The 23834-nt window shown below is 44.4% G+C and overlaps 1 protein-coding gene and 1 long non-coding RNA gene across 7 annotated transcripts in view; both read left to right on the forward strand.

The window, feature by feature from the left end:
- Positions 1 to 13933: 13933 nt before the first annotated feature.
- Positions 13934 to 23834, forward strand: part of Tox3 (TOX high mobility group box family member 3) — a 106632-nt gene continuing 96731 nt past the window's right edge. For 4 of the 6 annotated variants that reach the window (XM_076571729.1, XM_076571730.1, XM_042277336.2 and 1 more), the window contains exon 1: positions 14894 to 15131. In XM_076571729.1, the coding sequence (XP_076427844.1) occupies positions 15045 to 15131 (87 nt within the window). In that variant the 5' untranslated portion in view covers positions 14894 to 15044. Of the gene's footprint in view, positions 14107 to 14893; positions 15132 to 23834 lie in introns of those variants that run through there. The other 2 variants (XM_076571732.1, XM_076571731.1) reach the window with 2 other exon arrangements.
- Positions 15139 to 22773, forward strand: LOC143273248 (uncharacterized). The gene is made up of 2 exons (XR_013051167.1): positions 15139 to 20549; positions 20725 to 22773. It is a non-coding gene; the product is annotated as an uncharacterized LOC143273248 (long non-coding RNA).

Consider the following 23834-nt stretch of genomic DNA (forward strand, 5'->3'; position numbering starts at 1 on the left):
TCAACTATATCAAAAACCCCAGAAGGATTTAATGCTACCTAAGTAAATACGAAGAGCATTGTGAGCAACTTTCAAAAATCTAGAATGACAGAGACAGCTGGCTGCCTGGAAAGTCACCTAAAGTTCCTTTGCAGCATTGGGGCATCCATCTGCAGCCTACAGGCATAGAAATTCTCAGTTGCTTCTTCCTGTGTCCTGCAGAATGTCTGGCAGTCTCCTCTGTGAAGCAGGAAACTGAAGGACCATCTCACCTTGATTTGGCAAAATTCAGTGGTCATTTTTCTATGGGTCCTACATGTTCAGTCGATAGAACATTTTGTTAAGCAGTCCAGGCAAGAATGGTTTCTTGCCCAAATGGCTAACTTTTGCCATAAGGAAAGCAAACTCCATTAATGGGTTTCTTTAATGCCCCTCATCCTCGTTGAAGTAATTGGTGCTGCCAGGAGCAGATGTGTATGAAAGTCTAAGTTTTTAAAACATTTTAAATTCCATATTCTGTAGTTCTCTGAAGTGTTTGAAGATTACCTACCTAATTTAAATATATCTATGTATACCTAGAACAATTAACTAACACGACTATAAGTTTATCATAGATGACTAATTATTAATCTGTATTTCTTAATTATACAACATAATTTTAAATGAGTTGCATAAACATAATACCTTAAGCAAGAGTAGAAATATAGATAGCATAACAAAATTAACTTTAAATTTGCATCAAAAAACTAAAATCCATAGCAATGTAAAACATTTTAAACAAGTTGCTGCTCTTTAAAAGTAGATTCAATGATCTACCCTTTCAGCCTACCATATCTATATCAATATTCTACTACAGCTGTGCAGAGTGACTTATCCCCTTGCTTTCAGGCTGTGGCTGTGAGAGGATAAGGAAGTCTCTACTGAAGAGAAGAGGCGCGTTTGTAATCAGAAGAAAATACCTGACTTTTTACCACTGCTTGTCCTAGTTAGGGTTACTATTGCTGTGATGAAATGCCACCACCAAAGAAACTGGGGGTGGGGGGTGTGTGGCTCTGTTAGGCTTATGCTTTCTCATCACTGTTCATCACCAAAGGAAGTCAGGACATGCTGCAGGCCGCAGGAATATATCATAAGAACTCAGCTGGTTATGGCAAAGTCACTACCTGGAGGAATCTGGGAATTCCTCCAGAGGAAGCCAAATTCCAAGGAGTTTTTAGTGTTACTTGGCTTGTTATATATCAGCTGTATTCTGTTATGAAAATCATGTGTGCCTTCATAGTTTTCCCAATTGACTTTTCCCTAAGAAGGGCTAACAGTGTGGACTGATCACTCTCTGGACGTACACATTCCAGGTATTTGGAGAACAGCCTCAGGAAAGGCTTTCTCTGGAATCAGATATCTCCCTTAGCTACTTTCAAGGACTACAGGAAATACCACCCAGGTGGGCACCCAACTTTCGAGGATAACAATGATAACAGCCCACGTACAAGTCTCCTGACTTAAATTCCACAAGAAGACACCACCCAGGTGGGCGCCCAACTTCCGAGGACTAACAATGATAGCAGCCCATATGCAAGTCTCCTGACTTAAGGTAAATTCCACAAGGAGACACCGCCTAGGAGAGGTGGACGTTAATAATAGCTTTGCACAATTTAGCTCGGGCCCTCCCTTTATATACCAGGGCTTCCAGGGCACAGGACTGAGAAGAGAAAAGAGAATGGAAGAACTAGATGGGTAAGAACTTGAGAGGTACAAACTGAGATGAGGAAGAACTAGATTGAAGGGCTAGAAGAGAGGACTAGAAGAACGAGATGGAAGATGAGGAAGAGCCAGATGGGGAAGAACAAGATGAGGAAGAGCCAGATGAGAAAGGAGATGGGAGAGGAGATAATAGGGGAAAGAACTAGATGGATGAGAACCTAGAAGGGACAGAACTAGATGAAGGAATTAAGATAGAACCTAGAGGGGACAGTAGATAAATATAGAGAGAAATCAGGCAAGAATGAAGCTAGACATGAGAGCAGAATAGAATCTGTATATAGAGAGAACTATCACAGAATAATAAAGTGTATGAACTAAGGAGTTTTGTGTACATAGATTCATTTCTTTTCATCAAAGATTAATTATCAGCTGGTTGTAGATTCTTCCTGGACCCTGGGAGGGGACTATCGAGGGCCTGGACCCCTACAGTCCCCAATAAGGACAGGAACTCAAACAGGGCAGGAACCAGGAGGCAGGAGTTGATGCAGAGGTCATGGAGGAGTACTGCTTACTGGCTTGCTCCTCATGGTTTGTTTAGGCTGCTTTTTTAAAAAATTCATCTATGTATTTTACATACAGACCACAGCCCCCTCCCCAATCTTCCCTTCAACCCCTCAATCTCCTCCTTTTCTGTCTCCATGCAGGAAAGGGTAGGTCTCTTATGAGTATCAATAAAACATGGTATATCAAGTTGCAGTAAGACTAAGCATCTCCCCATGGACCCAGTATGAGAAATAGGGTCCCAAAAGCCAGTAAAAGAGTCAGAGACAGCCCCTGTTCCTGCTGTTAGGAGTCCCATAAGAAGAGCAAGCTGCACAACTGTAACATATATGTAGAGTGCCTAGGTCAGTCTCATGCAGGCTCCCTGGTTGTCGGTTCAGTCTCTGTGAGCCCCTGTGAGCACAGGTGAGTTGATTGTGTGAGCCTTCCCATGGTGTCCTTGACCCCTCTGGCTCCTACACTCCTTCCTCCTCCTCCTCCTCCTCCTCCTCCTCAGGATTCTGGAACTCCGGCTAATGTTTGACTGAGTGTCTCTACATCTGCCTCCATCAGTTGTTGGATGATGTCACTCTGATGACAATTGGGCTACAGCCTGCTTTCTTACAGAACCAAGGACCACCAGCCCAGGGATGGCACCACCCACAACGGGCTAGGCAATCTCCCACCAATCATTGACTAAGAAAATGTCCTACAGGCTTGCCTACAGCCCCATCCTGGGAGAGCATTTTCTCAACTGAGATTCCCTCCTTGAAGATGACTTAGCTTGTGTCCAGCTGGCATAAAACTAGCTAGCGCACCATCCTATTTTTTTTTTTTTTTTTTTGTCCTTAAGCAAGACATCTCATTCCTGTGACATCCTTTCCTCAACATGAAAGAATGGAGTAGTATTTATCTACCTGGAGAGATGTCATGAAGATACACCTAAAAGACATGTATACATGTGGTTGTCTACATAGTGCACAGCTGTCATGCAGTCTGAATTTATTCAGTGTTAAGTGGGTCTGTTGTATATGGGTCAGATTTTAGAGTATAATTCTGTTGTGATTTTATGTGATCCATTATGCAGCCTCTTGTTTCAAGCATAACTTGTTTGCCATGGCTTCCAGATTCTGTTAGGTTTTGCTCTCCCACCCTATTCTTCTTCCTTGTACTTCGATTCCCAACATCTAATCCTGCCAAGTGCTTTCTCCTTCAGCACTCACTATTGAAGCCCAACCTCTATTGTTCTGAGAATTTTGAGAAGTATCTTTAAAACTTAGTGTCATTGCTGTGGGACCTGCATGGGACCAGACTAGGCCCTTTGCATACAGGAAACAGTTGTGTAGCTTGGTCTGCTTGAGGGGCCCCTGGCAGTGGGATCAGGATCTATCCCGGGTACATGAGCTGGCTTTCTGGAGCCCATAACCTATGGTGGGATGCCTTGCTCAGCCTTAATGCAGCAGGGAGGAGCTTGGACCTGCCTCAACTGAATGTACCAGGCTTTGCTGACTCCCCATGGGAGACCTTACCCTTTTGGAGGAGGGAATGGGAGGGTGTCGGGGGGAAGGCATGGGGGACGGAGCAGGAGGAGGGATGAGAGGATCTGTGGTTGGTATGTAAAATGAATAAAAAAAATTCTTTAAAAAAAGAAACTCATGTCATTGGTTGGATTATCGTATTGGGGGTCCCCTGAACAGGTCAGTCCTTCTGGAAAAGTTACACTTTCTACTTCATTGACATCAGATGTGGCTGTCTGACCTGCTTTGATCAACAAAAGGTGAGTTGAAGTGATGTGCACAGACACTTTGAGCACCACAGCATCCTTCCGTGATACCGATTTTTCTTTTACTCTAAGACCAACAGAACCCATTTAAATGTCTCTGTTGTGTAGCAGTCCCTCTTAGTCCCCTCCCCACAAGATTAAAATGCTCCATCCTTTAGACAGAAAGTAAACAACTCAAAATAGCTTCAGGAAGTCCCTGAAACTGATCAGATTCACTAGGCCTCTTCCTCCCAAAAGTAAACAATAAAGACTACTGAACATCACTTTCAGAAAACCCAAGCTGCCAAGAAAACACTGAGACCACCCAAGCTGCCTGGAAAAAGTAGAAACCAGCAGAGCTGCCTAGGAGAAGGTCTGGATCAACTGAGCTAACTGAAAAGAACACTTTCCAACCTATTAAGCTGTCTGTTGGCTCTAGGTTCCCACCTTTGGTGAACTGGCACTGCACTGGTATGGGCTTTGGTGATGCAGCTGTCTTTAAGTCACTTCTGCTACTGTAGGTAATTCCTCACCCATATTCCTGTAAGTGATCCCAATAAAACTCATTGTTACACCGAGTTGGACTTTGGTAGCATCCATACTTGAATCTATTACTTTAACCTCTCTGAGGTGGGTAGCCACATGCGTATCCTTAGGAAATATCTGTCCCACAACACCATCTCTTCTGTTTGGGTTCTGAAATGAAAGCATATAAAAGTAAGAGCTGAGGGTGGCAGATCAGTAGATAGGAATGTATATGGGACGCTGTTCTTTTCAGTTGTCACCCCCTATACTAAAGCATCATCTACCCAAGAGATGGCTAATGGAACCTCAGGTCTCCACCACACAAATGACTGCTTTGTAACTATTTTAAAACTTCCTAATTTAGGACTTCTTTCTTCTCTGTTGCCTCCTGGAAATGCTATCTTGTAATGTGTTCGTGACAGTCTTCCCTTTTTTGTTTCCAGGATCCTAGATGACCTCTCTTTTCTCTAAGCAACCACAACATGTTATCTATAACGGTTTCTGCAAACATGTTTGTTGACTTCTTGGTGAAAGCATGTTTCTCCAGTGATGGTGATTGTATCATTTCACCCTTATAATATTCTCTTGTCTCCTCCATCTTTAGTATAGACAAGGGTTGTGTGTTTTCCTCTTATGGAACCTTAGAACCACGTACTTGGAAGAGCACAGTGAAAGCATGTTAAAAAAAAACTCATTGGCATGGGTTCCGGTTCTGGCAAGATGAAATGCTCACCTCTCTGTCCTGTTACTTACAGTGCCACACAGCTATGGAAAGAACTTGGTACTTAGAGAACACAGTGAGACCCAACAGATGTTTTCAGGTTAAGAGGGCTTAACTGGGAGGTGAGGGAAGAAATATCTTCCAGGAGGAGTGTTAGTAGAATACAGGTGATATGAAGGAGGAAGGGGGTTGGGGGTAAAGGGAAAGATAACTGAACTATGTGAAAAGCCACATGGAAATCTATTGTTTTGTAAGTTTATTTGTAAGCTCTCTCTGCTTCATTCATAGACATATGTGAATATATATAGGGGGAGGGTTGAGATGGAATCACTCTACATGGAGGATAATATTCCTTCTAGAAAACATTGGTTGTCAAACAAAAAAGGCCCAGTTTCTGGGGCAAGATACCTCCCTTTAGGTCGTTGATCAGCAGGGGTGCCAGAGATTTGCCCCAAACAATACAAGCTATTGTCATTGCTCAATTTCCCACCAGTACTTGACATCAGACCCCATTGCTGCAGATATCACATACACTGGTCTTAACACTTGAAGAATTCAAGCTAATACTGACCTGGAAGCATCCTCCCTGCTGGCTAGTATTATAATCCTAGAAGGTATTACATCAGTTGCCTGGGAGGGGGTGGTTTAAATAAGAATGCCCCTCCCCGACACACACACAAGCATTTGAATACTTGGTCCTCAGTTGATGGTGCTGTTTGGGGCAGGTTTAGGAGATATGGCCCTGCTGGGGGAAGGATGTCACTAGGGGTGGGCCTTGAGAGTTTAAAATCCTCAAATCATTTCCAATATGTTCACACTGCTTCATACTTGTGGTTCAAGATGTGAGTTCTTAGTTTCCTGTTTCTGCCACCATCCCTGTAACCTGTTGCCCAGCTGTCTCTGCCATTATGACCTCCAGTCATCTGGAACCCTAAGTCCAAAGAAACATTCTTCTGCAAGTTGCCTTGATTATACTGTTTTACCACAGTAACCGGGAAGTAGCTAATACAGGCAGAAAAGCCATCACCAGTCTTAATTACCCGTGAACCTGTGACCTACAATAACAACTGGCCTGGCAAGATATGCCCGTGGCTATGAATGTGACATGAATATTGTGGTGATAACCATTGGCTTTCTGATTGGACTTGGGCTCAGTCCACAAGAGAGAACACATGCTATAAATATGGCCAAGAGCTCACAGAACTTCCAGGAGAACCTAAGACTATTATTTCACTAAAAGGACGTAGTATCAAACTGCTTCTTAAGCGATTATGCCCATAGATTAGTGCAGCTCCCAGTCCTCATCAGAGAAGCTTCGTTTTTCAGTAGACAGTGATAATACATGACTGGTCACAGTGCAGGGAACAAGTGTCTGTGGAGTACTCAGCCATAACCGGGACATTGGTATTACACTACCTTCCCCCATTGCTCAAAGAATGTGAACAAGGGACAGAAAGATTGTAAGAGCCAGAGTTCAGGGAAGGCAGGAATGAAACAGTGTCTTCTGGCCATGAAATGGCCATTGAACTCATTTGTATGGTGCATGGTTGTATTATACGTGTGCATCGTATGATTGCCCATGCACGACTTTAAACACACATGTAGAATTCCACTATGGACTGGGGAGGAGCTCACTAGACCCCATTCCTAGCTGAGGAACTATTGGAAGTCGAGAACTCTAGGGGAGGGAGAGTCAGTCTTCTTCAAGAGTATTGTCCCTGGTTGGTTGCCCAAGTGCCCGTGGTTGGTTCTACATCATTGTTCATATGGAACAGCAGTAATCACATTCATCACATTCAGTTGTTTAAAAGAAAAGAAGAAAAGAAAAAAGAAGAGGACATGAAGTTGGGAAGGGGTGTGTGTGTAGGGTAGACTAGACAGAATCCTGAAGTAGTTGGAATAGGAAAGAGGGGAAATACAGTCCAATTACACAGTGTGTGTGTGTATGCAAATGAAGTTATGAAAGAATAAATGAAAATAAACTTGTAAAACATTTAATGAAAGAATAAATGAAAATAGATCAGACTTCCTGACAAACTATAATTGATATGTTGTCTTGGTCTGCCCAATGGGTTTCTTTAGGTTGGTTAAACTCAAAAGCTTCCAGTACTTCTTTTCTTGGCACTTGAGAATCGGCTAGTCCCAAAGAGCTTCACCAGGAGGTTGAATCTTTCACCATATAATTTATCTTTTTTTTTTTTCTTGCTCTAGATGCTGATGTAGGACCACAGCATCTGTGAAGGGCCATGCACCATGGCAGCTTTTCCATGTTGTAACTCTTTTATACCCAAGACTTTTTTATTTGACCTGCTTATAGAGGTCTAGTAAATGGACGTACAAATCAAACATTTGTTGATAATAAATTATAAAAGACAGGTATTTGCTGGTCACATAATTTCCTCATTTACTACAGATGAAAGCAAAACACAGTGAGATGGGTTCACGTGATTATTTTTATGTAGAAAATTCAATCTTGGCTGAATACTTGATACTGCAATGCCAACACTTTTCGGTGTTAATCGGGGAAGGGCCCAAAAAGGAGGCAAGGAAGGCGACAGGTAGGGACACCGGCAAGTCTGAGATTCCTCCCCCGAGGTGCAGCGTTGTCTCTTTTTCTGAACCACCACGTATCAAGATAAGACATCGGCACTGAAAGTCCGTTAGGTCCTTCCCTGTGCGTGCCATTTTCTTCCGGTTGAGAGCTTGTAGGGTGTGTGGTTGGATTCACCGTGGAGAAAACATGGCAGTGCTATTTCATCACACAACTCCAGGGGCAGCATCCACACTGTGTTTATCTAAAAGAAGGAAGCTGTGTCTTCCTTGCCCAGCAGTAGCCTCAACAGGAAGGAAACAGAGTGTTTTCCCGGGACCACAATGGTCATTCTTCTGTTTGGTTTCTATTATATACTTAACTCTCTTCAATTCCCAGGGTCCTCATTTGAAATTTTTTAATATTTCCCTTTTCTTCAACATGTTGACACAGGACAGAGTAAGTAGATAAAGCTAAATGATTTTACTTGCTGTCTTTAAAGGGAAAAGCTCTTGGGCTAACTGGCCTCACTTCTTTAAACATGCTTTTTAAAATGAGTGCAAATCCTCTAATCTAACTTGTAAAACATTTAATATTTTGGATATACGGTTTTAATGACCATCCAAAAGTCACAGTGGCTGGACAATGGGAGCTGCCAGGCTATTGTGTGCTGGCCACAAAGCCATGAGGTGGCCCTTTCTCTCAGGTCATGAGGTCAAGCTCTGCAGCATTAATTTTGCTGAGTTTCTTTGTTATAAATAACAAACAAGGTCATTTATTTTCATTCTCTTGTTTCTAATTGCATGCATGGACTCCACAGTATGAACTCCACAAACAGGTGGCTGGAATGCTGGGGAAAAAAACTTGAAACTGTTCCAGGAAAGAGGGCATGTCCCACTCTGGTGAAACAGTTTGATGAGGTAGAGATTTAGACCCTGCAGGAGACGCACCTGCACTATTACTGGAAAAGCAAACACTAGTCTGTTTGGCATGCACAGATCTATGTAAATTAAGGGAGATGATTTTGTAGTTAGGCCTCGGCTGTTCTCTGATCAAATGCAATTGTTTCTCCTTTCTCAAGAAACACACTCGTTATTAGATTCAAGTCCTTCTCGGTTATTTGTTTATTATTATTTTACAAGTTTATTGTTCTCTGGTTCTTAAAGAGAATGTTCCATATAAATGGAGACTAGGAATGTGGGTGCTTTTCCAAGAAAGGATGTCATGGAGATGCATTTACATGCAGTGCTATTCAGATCTGCCACGAGAAGGTTTAATGTACATACATCTGTCTAAGGATTTTCTCTCCTTCATTCCCCTATCGCTGTCCCTTAGTGAAAAACAAAATCTGGACTGACCCCCACCTATTTGTAGAGAAAGTCCTGGGTCTTTGGCCCTCATTGTTCAGCTGGGCTTTGTGGGCAGCCCTGTTGGGGCCTCCTGCTGTAAACTGGCTGGGCTTCCTCATTTCCACCCCTGTGGAAGCCTCCTCGCCAGCCTGCACTACCTTTGTCTCTTTGAGGGGAAAAAAAAAAAAAACAGCTTTTTCACTTGAGCAAAATAAAAACTACCTAGGATTTGTTTCTGGAGTGTAATTATAAACTTCATTGTGCATTCTTCCTGCCTTTGATGCTTATCTCGAAGAGTTCAGTGAAAATAAATTGTTTTTATGAAAACAGAGAAACCATTTGATAAACATGCTGTCTCTGGAAATTGTTCCTGCAAAAGAGGTCACTCTTTCACTTTAGAAGAAATAGAATATGTTTCAGAAAACAGGCAGGACGGCGTGGTTTTTTTTTTTTTTTTTTTTTTTAGGTAGAGACACTGGAATGCCAATTGCATGGAGTCTATTGGTTTGTAAAATAACTTCATTCATTGAAGAAGTACTTAGGCTACAACCAAATACTTGATGCAGTTCCTGTTTCCAGGAATTAATTCTCTGCTTAGTGCTTTTTCCTACTAGATTTTTGGGGTTACTACACTCTGTCAGAACCTACCAGTGATGCTATTTTTAGTAAAAGTGATGATCAGTGGGAGAAGGGGTCAGTTTCGGTGGGCTCTTCCTGTATCTCCTGGTACAGAGACCAATATGAACAAAATTGTCTTTGTAATGCAAGTAGTAACCTCGTGTACACAACTGAATATATATATATATTCATTATGAAGGAAAGGTTTACTTTTTTTCCATCTGCCCATGTTTCTGTATTTTTAATTGAAGTAAAGATATAAAAATAATTTATATTTCTAGACTAGAAGTTTGGAATTATTAAAAACTGAAACAAAAATGCCCTGGGCCTGGAGGTTTCTTTCAGGTTGTAATTCCTGGTGAAAGAAACCATTGAGGGTCAACTAGTGTCTCTTGGGTGTTGTGCAAATGTCTTGTAACTCGGATCTTCCCGAACCTCTGTACATGTTATCCATTGTGAGAATGTTGGCCAGTTGATTTTATTTGAATGTGATTCCAACTATGAATGTGAAATACCTATTCTCTGACAGGAAACCTAAATTTTGTGGCAATGGGTTTTACATACAGATTAAGAATCCAGTTTGGCTAGAGACCCTGTGCTTTATGATGCGAAGCCAAGTTCAGATACAAAATCAACCACCAGGCATTTACACTCATAATACATTAGCTGTTACTATGGGAATAGAGGAGGGACCAGAGAAACTCTGGCCTTGTTAATTTCCATTTGGAGCTGCTGTTAATTTGGCTACATTACATACTGCAAACAAGGATCATAATATTTGGATGGGGCTTTTCACCACCCAAATGCAGGAGAACTAAGCCATATATAATGTCTAGTAGTATCTGTTTCATCTGGCTTACATGACTGTCAGAAATTCCTAAAAGTCAGATTTCTGGTTACAAAATCCAGCAGGTTTGGATTAATACAGTCCTTTCTGGTCCTTGCTTAATTTGAGGCCACAGAAAGTAGGGGAAATTTTCAGAATTCTGTTAAGATTTAAGGTTGCTTTTACCCTTCGTAACATCTGCTTTTTTTTTTTTTCATTAAAAAAATATATTCTTGGGTGAATAGAGACAGCAAGCTAATCAAACTAACAGTAATGACCCAAATCACAGACAACCCCTGAAGGAATTTATGTTCAGAAGTTATATTTTGGCTTCACAAGGACTCTTTTATTGTCGCTAATTTTTTTCAAGGTGTGTGTATTTGCTCACATATGTGTATTTTCATGTGTGTTGGTGTGTTTGTGGGGGCGTACAAGAGCATCTGTGTGAAAATGAGACCTTGGGTGTCTCAGAACGGCCATCTACCTTTTTTTTTTTCCTGACAGGGTGTCTCATTGAAGTGAGGCTCCCCAGTTAGGTTAGACTGGCTGCTTACCTCTACCTTCCCAGCCCTGGGATGACATGCTTTGCTACCATGCCCAACTTTTTCACGTAGGCTCTGGGGACTGAACTCGGGTCCTGCTTGCAAGGCAAGTATTTTGTCACCTGAACCTCTCCCACCGCAGCCCTCTGCTGCCTTTCTCAATAAATGTTAGCACTACTCAACACGAATTCAAATCACATTTAAGAGGCATTTTTTTTTTTTTTTTTTTTTTCCGAGACAGGGTTTCTCTGTGTAGCTTTGCGCCTTTCCTGGATCTCGCTCTGTAGACCAGGCTGTCCTTGAATTCACAAAGATCCGCCTGCCTCTGCCTCCCGAGTGCTGGGATTAAGGGCGTGCGCCACCACCGCCCGGCATAAGAGGCATTTTTGAAGAAGCTTCTTCAGGTTCAAGGCTAACCTGGTAGTATGAAGCCTTTGATACGGGATTCAGAAAAGGAAATTGTAGACAGACTGGAAAAAGGGACATCCTATAAAATAGATCACGTCACAGTTGCTGTTGATACTTTAGAGTCCATTTTAAGGTTTCCAGTGGACAGGCCTTATCTCCTGGAACTTCTAAAATAAGGTGTCCCTATCAACGCAATGAAGAGTTTAATCAAATCAGTTCTGAATGAAACAGTATAACTTGAGTGCTTATGTACACAAGAGCTCTGAGGAATCAGGGTGTCTTAGAGTCCCCTCAATGGAGATTACTCAAGTCAGGGGTCCTGTGCAGACTTACATTCCACCCTAGCCAGACTGCCCGCGGAGACTGTTCCACCATTCAAGTGTTTATTCTTCTTTCCCTTCTCCCCTCCTTCTCCCTTCTCCCTTCTCCCTTTCCTCATAAGCTTACTCTTATTCACAGCAGTGTGTACCAGGCATGGTCTGCTGCGCTCGAGATGCCAAGCGAGCTCTTGCTATGTGCACCACCTCATCCCTCGAGTCTCCTTTTAAAATACCCTGGAGACCTAGACCCTGGCACCCTCCCGGCTCTACGTGAATTTGTCAGATCACTTCACTCAATAGCTGCAGTAGCTGTAACATGACAGGATCTCCAGGTGGTTGGATGAGACAAGACGTGTGTGTGTGTGTGTGTGTGTGTGTGTCTGCCTATCTGTGATACAACACATAGTCCCTTCTAAAAGCTTTCTCTTATGAGTCTTGTCTGAATTTGTTCTTATTCACAATGGCTGGCATGTACTAGGTGCTCAAAGGCAGCTGCTGAATGCGTGGAGACAGACTGGAAAGATCAACAACACAGACTTCCCAAACGACTCTTATTCTGATGTCTCAAGCACATCCCAGGCCTCAAGGTCCCATTTGCCACCCCACCCCCATTTTTGTTTACCTTTCTCCCTAAACTATCAAAAAATATGCAGACTTGTGAGTCTTGCCTCCTCTCAGGGACTTCTACATGACAGGGAGAGGCTTCATAGGAAAAATTTCTAAAATAGTGGCCAAGAGTGGTATGGGCTGTAAGCAGGCATTCCTAATTCCTAGAGCCTCTGGGGCAAGGTTCTCACAGTTTCTAGGAGAGCAACACACTAGTACATGTAATTCCAGCTCCTGCAGCTAGTGGGATTTCTACTGTAGAGTGTTTGTGTGCCTGATCCTGGAGGTCTGATTACAACTTCAGGTTTCCTGTCTCTGCAACTTTGATTATACTTTCCTTCATCCTCCATAATCAAGCTCAGATTGCTCCCGACGCACGGCAGTAAGGTGAGGGATGTGAGTGTGCACAGAAAGCTCATCTTCCCGCCCTTCCAGGCTTGCTCCTTTTAAGGCTTATGTGGTGGGAAAATTCTTTTCTGGTTCTGTGGATCAGCAGTCTGCTTTTCTCCCTTGGTCAGATCCTGCACTAGCCGCCATTGTTAAATACTCATCGTGAAACTTAAAAGATGTTCTCTTTCGGGACAACAGGTGGCCACTGCAACCTCCAGCTCTGATTGGTGGAAAGGCCACAGGCGCCCAGTGGCCCAGAGAAAGGGCCTCTACTTCTGAGTTTCAAGAACTTACTCAATGGGGTGTTGTCCTGATAATATCTCAGCACACTGCCAATTTGTGCAACCCGCTGGGCCATTAGGGAGCGCCGCTGGGTTGTCAGCGTTAAATGGAGACTCAGGAGAGGAGACCAAAGCTTTTTCAGGAGGGGGGAAATCAGAGTCAACCCAGTGACAATGTGAGGAGTTGTTCCTTTCCTGAATACACATGGCTTTCTCAGTCCCGACAGGTTTCTGCTAAGAGCACGAGCGCGCATGCACGCGCACGCTCACACACACACACACACACACACACACACACACACACACACACACACTTTCACCTAATTGAAGTTTATTTTTCCCTGCTTGATTCCTTAAGTATTGAGTGAAGGTACACACACAGGTGTCACAAGCTAGAGTGTCTACTTTGGAGAACATACAGAAACCCATGTATGTTTGGAAAAGTTTAGGCCCGGGCCAGCGAAGCGATCAGGGACTACACCGTTAGAGACTGTCAGTCGAAATATTTCAACATCGTTCCCTTCGAGTTCAAAGTAGTTCGCAGATAACTGAACCGGGAAAGGGAGAAGATCTCACAGCTCCGCCAGCGTTTTCTACCGCCAAGGCTGAAGGCCAAACTTTCAAATTAACTCAGAGCAATAAAGCCGAGGGTGGTGATGGTGGGGGGTGGGGGTGGGGGTGCAAGTGAGGGGAGGAAGAAAGAGAAAGAAATAAAGAGGGGTAGGTGGGTGGGTGCAGCGTGGGCAAGTTAATCACCCAGAACCTTTTAGGAAAAGAGGGACATTTTCTCTTGGAGAGCAGCGAGTGATCCGCCTAGATCCAGTTACTCAAATGCCTTTCAAAAACAAACAAGGGTAAAGAAAATACAAAGAGACCCGACACGAGGCTTAACCGGGGAAGCTTCAAGTCCGCCTACCTGTGAAAGGTCAGGCCCTAACATCCCTTTTGGAAAATACCACAGGTGTACATGGGGTTCCCGGTCCTGGCTACCAGGAGCTACTTGAGCAGGTTAGTTTCTGGGCTGAGTCTACACCGGGAACACCCGGGCATAAGAGCAGGGTAGAGGGGCTGGGAGACAGGTCCCCACCAGCAGGGATTGGGACAGGAAGGTAGAGACGGAAGAGAGGGCCGGGTCGGGAGTGGAGGTTTGGGGATGCTAGGGCAGGGGAAAGCGAGGGTCGCACAGGAGGAGAGCGGGACGCGAGGAGGGACAGGGCTGGAAGCGGCGGGGCGGCCGAGGGAGGCCGGGGAGCGAGGAGAGCGGTGAGGCCGTGGGGACAAAGAGGACCGGGGAGGGAAGGGGTGGGACGGAGAGAGGCCGGGAGAGGGGAGCGCGGTGGCCGGGGCTGCACGGGGCGCGGGGCGGGGCGCGAGCCCGGAGGCGGTCGGCGGCCGAGCGCACCGGCGGGGCGGGCGGCGCGCCAGCTGCCCGGGGTGGGAGGGGCGGAGCGGCGGCGGCGCGGGGAGGGGACCGGCGGCGGCAGGAGGGGGAGCGGCAGGGGAGGGGCCGGGCCCCTTGTCTCCGCGGCTCCTCGGCTCAGTCCGCCCGGGGAGGAGGAGCGGGGCCAGCCGCCGCCGCCGCCGCCGCCGTCCCAGCCTCGCCGCGCACCTGAGCTCGCCGGCCGCCCCGGGTCTCCGCGCTGCGCCCCGCGCCCCGGGCGCCCGGCCCGTGCGCAGCCAGCCTCGGTGTCCCGGTGGGGCGCGTCCCCCGGGCCGCCTCCCGCTCTCCCGCGGCTCGCGTGGCCGCGCCTTTGTGTACGGCGGCCGCAGCTCCCGGGCTCGTCGGCGGCCCCCGCGCGACGCCCCTCTAGCCCTACGGCCCGTGCGCTGTCCCCGGGCGCCCCCGGCCGGGCGTCCCCGACGGTGGATCGCGCGGCCGCAAGGAGGCGGGTAGCGGCCCCGGCGAGCTCCAGCCCCGGCCCCCGGCCCCCGGCCCCGGCCCCGGCATGGATGTGAGGTTCTACCCCGCGGCGGCCGGGGACCCCGCCGGCCTGGACTTCGCGCAGTGCCTGGGGTACTACGGCTACAGCAAGGTGACCGGGCCGGGGGCGGGGGCCACCTCTCCATCCTGGGCGCGTCCCGCGTCCCGCCTTGCCCGCTGCACTTTCTTTTCTATCTTTCCTCTCTACACGCTGGTTTCTCGGTGCGCCTTCGTCTCTGACCAACTCTCCTCGTCTTCTCTTTCTGTCCCTTTCCCACCCACCTTTTTGTCCCTCTGCTGGCGCTCCCTCTGCCCTCCTGGTCCCCTCCCCCGCTCCCCCAAAGCTGTGCGAAGAGCGCCCGGGACTGAGCTGAGACTCGCGCGTGATTCTTTGTAGATGTTATTAGTAAACACGATTGCAGCACCCCTACTATGTGTATGTGTATAGGGGCACGTAGGGATCCCGGATCTCGTGGTTCAGAGATCTCCTCCTTCTCCCCGCAGCTCATCTCAATTCACCCATTCGGTCAGGAGCTTGTCCCGGGCTCTCAGGAAGAGAGGAACAAACTTCAGAAGAGTGCCCGGGTCTGGGTCTGGGAAGCCTGAAGTTGTAGGACCCTAGCAGGTGCCCTTTACTTCCTTCTCTTTAGGGTGCTCTGGACTACCAAACGAAGGTGCTCACCTCTCCCGAGTTAGCTCAAGTGGCTTCTCGTATATTAATTTTTTGCGAGGGCGGGTTAAGTTTTTTTGGGGAGGGGACATCAGAGTTGGGGCTTCACACTACGCCCCGGGGTCACCGTATCTTTCGCACCTCTCCTTGCGTTAACTTCAGGAGCGAGCGACTCAGATGGCCATAGGTAGACCTTGGACCTAGTCAAGGGGCTTCGAGGACCGGGCTTGTCCACGTTCCCTAAAAAGCTCCCACCACAGAGCTTTGAGACATAACCCCGAGGGCGAGATTCAGAGAAAGAGCCCTGCGCCTTTTGAATGTGTTTTTCTTTTCCCTTCCCCCTGCTCCTCCCTCCCCTCCGACTTTTCTTTCAGATCCTAGTTTGTTTATGATTGCTTGGATAACGGAGGAGGAAATACGGAGGCAGCTGAAAGAAAGGTGCAATACAAAACTAATGAATAGATAGCAGGAAGAGGAGGGATTGTATCTAGACTCCGGACAGTTGGCTGAGCCCCTGGCTGATGAAAATCCTGTTCTTTATTGTTTATATTCCCTTCCCAGCTCCAGGGCTAAACTTTGCAAAAGACCATCGGAGTCTCACTGGCTTGCTTCCGTGGCCTGGTGGGTACCCCTGAGCCAGGCACTCAGGGCCCTTCCAGTGACTATAGGGTAGAGGGACTTTATTCAGTGTTTTTAGTCCAGTGATGGTGGTGCCCATTCATAGGCTTCCAAAATCTGAGAAGAATGCCTTAAGCATCGAAAGCAAGGCAAGAAAAGGCCGAAGGCTGTAGCCAGAGTAAAGGATCGGTTTCTGTCGTCTGATTTTGGATTTACTCAGGTTATTAAATGCTTTAAAAAGTCCCCCATGTATGCTCAGTCAGGGACTTAGGCAGCCTAATTAAGTATGTAGTGTTTCTGAGAATCCGCCTAATTGTTCCAGTGGGGTATTACTTATCTCCTCAGAGCTCAGCCTGTGTATGCAATCCTCCTGTAAACTGGGCATGCTCTTATTTTTGGAAGCCATTACCTTGTCTAATGTAACTACTTCTTTCTCTGATTTAAGATCAGCAACACTCGAATGACATCCAAATAGAAACCTATTGTGTTAAGCCAGTCACTGCCATGCATGGCAAATCTCTGTTCACTGGGATCCCAAGGGTTTCAAGGGACTGAGGAAATTGTGGGTGTTTTGTGTGTATCTCCTTTTATTTTCTGAGAAGGGTTATTTTGAGTCAATTTAAACCGAGAAGCTTATTTCAGGGCGGGTATATAAAGCTTGAAATCAGACAGTATTTGTCTAGCTGCCGGGTCAACTTTAGCAGGGGGGAAGCAGGCTCATTTGGTGCCCCTTTCTGAATCCTGCACCGGCCCTGAAATAACTTGCTCTTAGTAATTCAGCAATCTGATGGTAGGAAGGACGGCGGGGACCCAACTTATAAAAGTTGGAATCAGCTTTGGGAGGGGTCAAATTGAACTTCTTCTAAAGGTGTGTTTGCCTTTACACCTTTACTTGTTTACAGGTAAAAATGTAAGTACCTTTAGGCTGAGCCACAGGTCAAATATAGTATTCCTGTAGTCTTAATTTCTGGAGTGGAGAAAAACAATTTTATTCCCCATAATTTATCTTTGTACAGAGAATGTAACAGAAGAGGAAGTATTAACTTTATGAGTACAGAACAGCAAGAGCTAATTAAAGGTTTACAGCATTTGCTTCACAGCTAACTTGCATCTGAAGTGGTGTTTGCCGTTCAGAGTAGATTTATTGAAGACGTGAAATAGCATACAAAGACACGCGTTTATTCCATCCGAAAGTACCTGGAATTAGTAATCTTTCTTAAGGCTTGACTTTCGAAGACTTGTATTATCTTTCTGAATGAGAAATGATGGATTACAAAAAAGTATGTTTCTGCCTTTTCTTGTTTTAATGACCATCTGGGAAACTTCAGAAGAAACCGACTATCGGTGCCAGGGCTTCCCAAGTGAAATGCTAGTGCTTATCTTTACATTTATTTACAAACCGTGAATAATAGGGTTCCATTCATTTCTGCTTTTAACAAATGACCAGAGTCCTTTGTATAAATTATATGTGAGTGTATTATCTTTTCACCCTGTCAGTATATGGGTCTCTTTTAAATGTCAGCACTCATGAAAGTATACTGCCTATGGAAAATGGATGGAAGGGTTTGGAGGGTTCAAAAGTCATTGCAAATAGGAGAATAACTTCAAGTAAAATATAGCCAGGATCATTAAAATCAGTTAATAATTCATGAATCAGCCACTAATGTATAAACTTAAAGCCATGTGTTTTCTAAGGACTAATTGCCATTTTAATTTCAATCCACTGTTTGAACATTTACTTATTTTTTTATGATATGACTAGCAAATTGAACTAAAATCTATATTTTAAAAAGGAAGAAAGTCATTATGTTATTCAAGTGAGTTGGTGACCCACTGACTAATCTGGAGTTTTCCCTTGGGTTCAGTTAATTTTATTTTACCAGCAAGACAATAATACATAAAATACCAATTAAAATGAAGTTGTTGTAAGCCTGCCATCCCTAAATAAGACCGTGTATCTAACGTGGGTGTGAGGTAAAATTGTACAGCAGGTTAAGGGTGAACTCCGACTGACCTTTCCTTGATTTGCTTAATACTTCTGGCTTCTTGTTTCCTTTTCAAAATATGGCTCCTTGCACTTATGCAGATGAAGGCCTCAGCCCTAAGTCTTACTCTGTCCTTTATGTGTGTTTTTATTGATCACCCTTACTTAATTAAGACACACTCTCGATTCTCCTTTGATTCCATCTCATTGGGTCTCTACTCTGGCTCACTTGAAGGATAAGAGAGACTGAAGGCGAATTTGTTCCTTGCCCCTCTTCTTGGGGACCACGTTTGCGGAACTGAAAACGTGTTGAGAAGGGATTTTGATGGATATTTCCTAGATCAATATCTTACCCTGTCATGAGGTTAGTTACTTCATTTCTAGGATCTGGAGTATGAGGCTGTTGAATTTTGAAACCGCATTGAGATATCCTTATCCATATCCTTCCATGACAGGTCTTAAAATGAGATATTGAAGCCACGTTATAGAAGAGAAATAGCTTTTTTAAAGAGTTCCTAGCAGGGGTCATACACTCGGATATCCATAGGGACAGACAGTGAACCTGCGTGAGGACAGGGTTTGTGGCCAAGCTGAAAACACCACCCATTTAAAGTCATAGACTCGCTCAGTATTAGCTAGACTATCACCATGACAACATTTGGGCCCTGTGCATCCATATTTTACAGTTCTCTTTTGAAGAGAATGATATTCTGGATTTTTATGTAAAATAACCATAGTTTTAAAACTATATCCACAGTTTTGAAAGCTGACAGGAAATTGAGTAATTAAAATAATGGTGCCAGACCATCACAATCTACTTTTGTGTTGCTTTGCAGCTTTGGTCTCAGTGTGGTGCTGGAGTGGACATGTGGGCAGAGACCTGGGTATTGTGGTAGTTGTAAAGTTGACTAGACTTTGGGCAGAATGCAAGTTAGTAAGTACATGCACAAATGGTCTGGGCAGCCCTCTACGTCATATCAGACATTAACATGAACCATGCCCCCAATTCCATGTTATATGATATGATAGTGCAGCTGGGTTGATGTTGATCAGTTGTAGTATGTATACATTTTGTAGACATTTAATTATGTACTTTTAAAATTTTATTGCTAGCTTAATTCTGCCCCCTCGCCTCAGCTTTAACTATTTTCACAGGCCATTGGAAAACTTACAGTCCAAGTTGGCTTAGAGTGACTAAGGGGTAAAGTAGCCCAGTGGTCACAAAGTAGATGCCTACATGCTCTCCATTTGGTCACCCCAAACGGTGGAGTGCTAAACAGAACCCTGTGCTCAGTAGGGACAAGCACAGAGTTAAGCAAAGAAAATTAATCTTAGGGATTTTGGATTAAGCCGATGCATGTATGTGGTCACAGTGTTCAAAGAGTGTCGCTATTTCTGTACCATCCTCCTCCAGGGCACAAACTCAGCTGGAAGCCGAAGCCACTTGAGGAGTTACTTTACTTAATCACCACGGTGTTTAAAAGAAATAAAACACCCTCAATTAGTTGTCTGTTTCTAAATAATCTTTGCATATAAGTGTAGCTTTCAGTTGTGTGTGTGTGTGTGTGTGTGTGTGTGTGTGTTAGAAATAGTCACAAATTTGGTAGCACTCAGTCTGTGACCAGGCATCTTCTGGAAGCACTTCTGAGGGGCACACAACACAGTTTGGTTGGCCCTCCATATTCCTCTCAGGTACTGCGAGGCTTGGTGTTTGAAGGCTTTCATTGTGAGGAGATCCCGTTAAACAAGAGAGACATGATGCAGAAACCAAGTGAAGGAAGGTTACTTACCATCACTGGAGAAATCACAGAGCCAGTGTGCCTCTTGGTTAGTCATGTGGTGGAGGAGATTGTAGAAGGGGTGGTGTGACCATTCTGTGGGGCAGTTGTCCTCTATCTTCCCCAACACAAGAGTCATCGGGGAACTTGTTAGGATGCAGGCCTTTGGACTTCACTCCCAGAGACTGACCACAGACTAGCTGACGTGGGATATTACGGTGAAATACTTCCACCCACACAGGTCCTGGGATTCCAGAAAGAGTTCAGAGTGAGGAAACAAAGCTGGAGTCTTCCTCTTTATGTAAAAAGTGAAGGAAATGGATTCTATTTCTTTGAAAGTGAGGAGGTAGGAGATGGGATTTACTTGAGGGCTGGTAAGCTGCTTTAACATAGCCCTTCACTTAGTGAGGCTGTCCTTGAGGAAGTACTGTGTGAAGAATGCTCATTTGAAAGCCTTGCCAAACTCATGATTTAAAAAAGGTACTTTTTAGCCGGGCGTGGTGGCGCACGCCTTTAATCCCAGCACTCGGGAGGCAGAGGCAGGCGGATCTTTGTGAGTTCGAGGCCAGCCTGGGCTACCAAGTGAGCTCCAGGAAAGGCGCAAAGCTACACAGAGAAACCCTGTCTCGAAAAAACCAAAAAAAAAAAAAAAAAGGTACTTTTTTTATGTGTATGTGTGTGTGTGTCCATGCTGTGCACATGGAAGTTCCGAGGACAACTTGTGGGAGTTGATTCTCTCCCTCAACCGTGTGAGTCCTAAGTAATGAACTTAGGTTATCAAGCTTGTGTGACAGGCACCTGTTCCCAATGAGCCAGTTCTTTATTATAATCAGTGTGGGGGAAACCAGGGTACTTAGAGCTTTGTGTCAGGTCAGCTTGATGACACATCATTATACTTTTGATAGTTATTTGGTAGAAAACACCTTTAAGTAGTTATTATTAATTAGAGATGATGTAAAGTTTGCAATAATTTAAAACACTATCAGCCATTTATGAAGGAAAACATTTCATTTTCTTATGACTGTACTTTTACAGTGGATTTCTGTGAGATACAAATGGTGTTTTTAAGTGTCTTAGAGAATCTCTTTCAAATGGTTGCTAAAGAGATAGCATTTTTTTGCTAAGTGTGCTTATAAATTCAAATATATTTGGAGGTATATTATGGTCACTTAGAAAAGGAACAAAAATTATGTTTAAAAATAAGTCGTGGAGGCTTTTATTCAAGGTGTCCCTGAGCTTCTGGTATTTTTTAATCTTCTCCTGGGGTGGTAGATCATTTCGTAGCCTGTGTTTCTTCGGTTTGTATCTTTAATCTCTTCCTCAGGGAGGCCATACATAGTCTCTTAAAGTGTATTCCATGATTATGCAAGACATACAAGCTACTGGAAAATGCTCCTTAATCTTAATTTAATTTTACTTTCCTTATTAAAGAATAATTTGAATGTTCTGATAATCCAGAAATTAACCCTATAGGCCAATACCAAGACACATTGGGGTTCCACATACTTAAGTAATGTGAGACTTATGCTTCTAGAGGTACCAGATCTTCAACCCGGCCATTGTAGTCCAAATATGGTTATTTTAATGTGGCTTCATCTTTATGAACTCAGTTGTTTATAGAGAATAATTGTACTAAAGATGATGATGGGGGTGAGTTTTCAAACTGATTTAAAACGGACGTAGGATAAATAACTGCATTAGAATGTGAGATTTCCCCTCCTGATTCCTGCAGCCAATTTGTAAATGGGCAAAGGATTTACTCTAGAGTGATGAAGCTCTTACAGTTTCTCTAAAACTGTTGTAGGAAGTAATGACAGGAGTCTGAAAGGCTGGGCTGACTTGCAGACCTTTACAATACATGCCTGCTTTGTTAGAAGTTGGTTTCCTTGTAGAAAGGGTTGGGAGTAAATCTGGAAACATTGACCCATTAAAAAAATCTGCCCAGCAGATCTCTCTGCTACTGCCCCTTCACGCCTGCTTTCTTAATGAAGAACTTGCAGTTTTTGCTTGGCTTATTAAAAAAACTTCTAGTGAGAGTGTTTAATAGAGACACGGTTAAAAGGATTATATTATTTAAAAATGCTTTGGGTTGCAAGTGAGAAAGTCACCCAGCTGAGTTAAGGCAGCTGGGATTGTCAGTTATGTTTCAGGTATAGCTAGATCCGGAGTCTCAAAGGACACCAGAGGATTTTCTTATCATTTCTGCTTTCATGTGTTTGGCTTTTCAAATCAGCTATTCTGATTGCAGGGAATGTGAAGATGTCCATCAGTGGCCCCTGGATCAAGTCTCATTGAATAGACTCTGGCCCCAGGCCCAGAGTCAGGTGGCATCTCAGGAGGGGATTCACGTATCATTTCCCTTGAGAGCATGTGGTAACCTACATGGTTGAAGAGTGGGGAGCCTTCTTGATTCCTGTGAGAAAAAGCAAAGTGCTGCTATCACAAGACTGGAATCGGATATAGGGTGGAAATAAATGTTTGTTGTAGATGCCAACTCAGGTGGCGCTTGGTGAAGTTGAAGATTTGCATTCTCCTGTTGATGATTATTCTTTCTGGAAATCAGAGTGAGCCTGTGCTTAATAATGCACTGTGTGTGTGTGTGTGTGTGTGTGTGTGTGTGTGTGTGTGTGTGTATGCATGCACATATATACACATATATGTCTTGGCTATTTGTATATATATTAAATATATTGGATATATTATATATATTTGTGTGTATATACATCTATGCTACTTGTATTAAGTATAAACTTCTTGTTATGGACTGAGAATAGATGTGGCTTGCCTTCAAGAGGTCTCTAGTTTGCCTGGGGGCAGGTGTTCGTGAAGTGTGTGTGTGTGTGAATATGTATTTGTAAGACAGAGGTTCTCTAGGCTGATGGTGTGAGTAAAAGTGCCCCGTGAGCACATTAACGAAGAAGGTTCTACAGGCATGGTGCAGCCAGGTGGAAGGGCTCATGGGGGCTCTCAGGCATGGACAAGTGAGTAAAATGTGATTTGAGGAAGATGAGGGAATGAGAGAATTCCAGGTAGAATTTGCTGCATGAACGTAAACACAAGCAAAGGTCCGTTTAGAGGCTTGCAGAGGTTGGCCCCACAGTATAAATATGGAGATGAATTCTCATGTTCCTGATGAGGGAGATGTGTTTCATTAAGACCAGGTTATGGAGGCACTAGACTGTCTGGTGAAAGTCCATGCTGTCATTTAGTAGGTACTAACTGAAGTATGTATGCATGCATGCATGTATTTATGTATGCATGTGTTTGAGAACATTCACATGTGTATATGCATAAATGTTTATAGACATGCATGTAGGCAGAGAATGAGTCTTGAAGGGGGCCCTACTGAGAAGATACATTCAAGGCAGCATCTGAGAATGTCTGAGGAAAGGTGGAGGAGAATGTGAGCCTGAAAGAGTGCTGTTGAGTGAAGGGCAGTGGGTCAGTGTGGAGGTCAAAGGTGAGCTTTGCTAACCGTTTGGAAGAAAAGGAAGACAGCAGGATGTAAGCAGCATATTTGCACCTATAGTTGAGGAGAAAAGATGATAGGGAAGGAGGAAGAGATACCCAAAGACAATACAGAATGGATATTGATGTTTTTGAGTGCTGATTGACAAACCCAGGATCTATCTTTGCCTAATTCTGTTTTTCTTCTTCCTCTAACTCTCCACCTTGCTTTGTGTGTCCTGGACCACACCAGCCTTCATCTCATCTTGCTGTGTCTAGAACCATCTCTCCACAGACCTTCACCTCCTGGACCCCTTG

This window comes from Peromyscus maniculatus, chromosome 5 (assembly GCF_049852395.1).
Source record: "Peromyscus maniculatus bairdii isolate BWxNUB_F1_BW_parent chromosome 5, HU_Pman_BW_mat_3.1, whole genome shotgun sequence".
Taxonomy (NCBI): domain Eukaryota; kingdom Metazoa; phylum Chordata; class Mammalia; order Rodentia; family Cricetidae; genus Peromyscus; species Peromyscus maniculatus.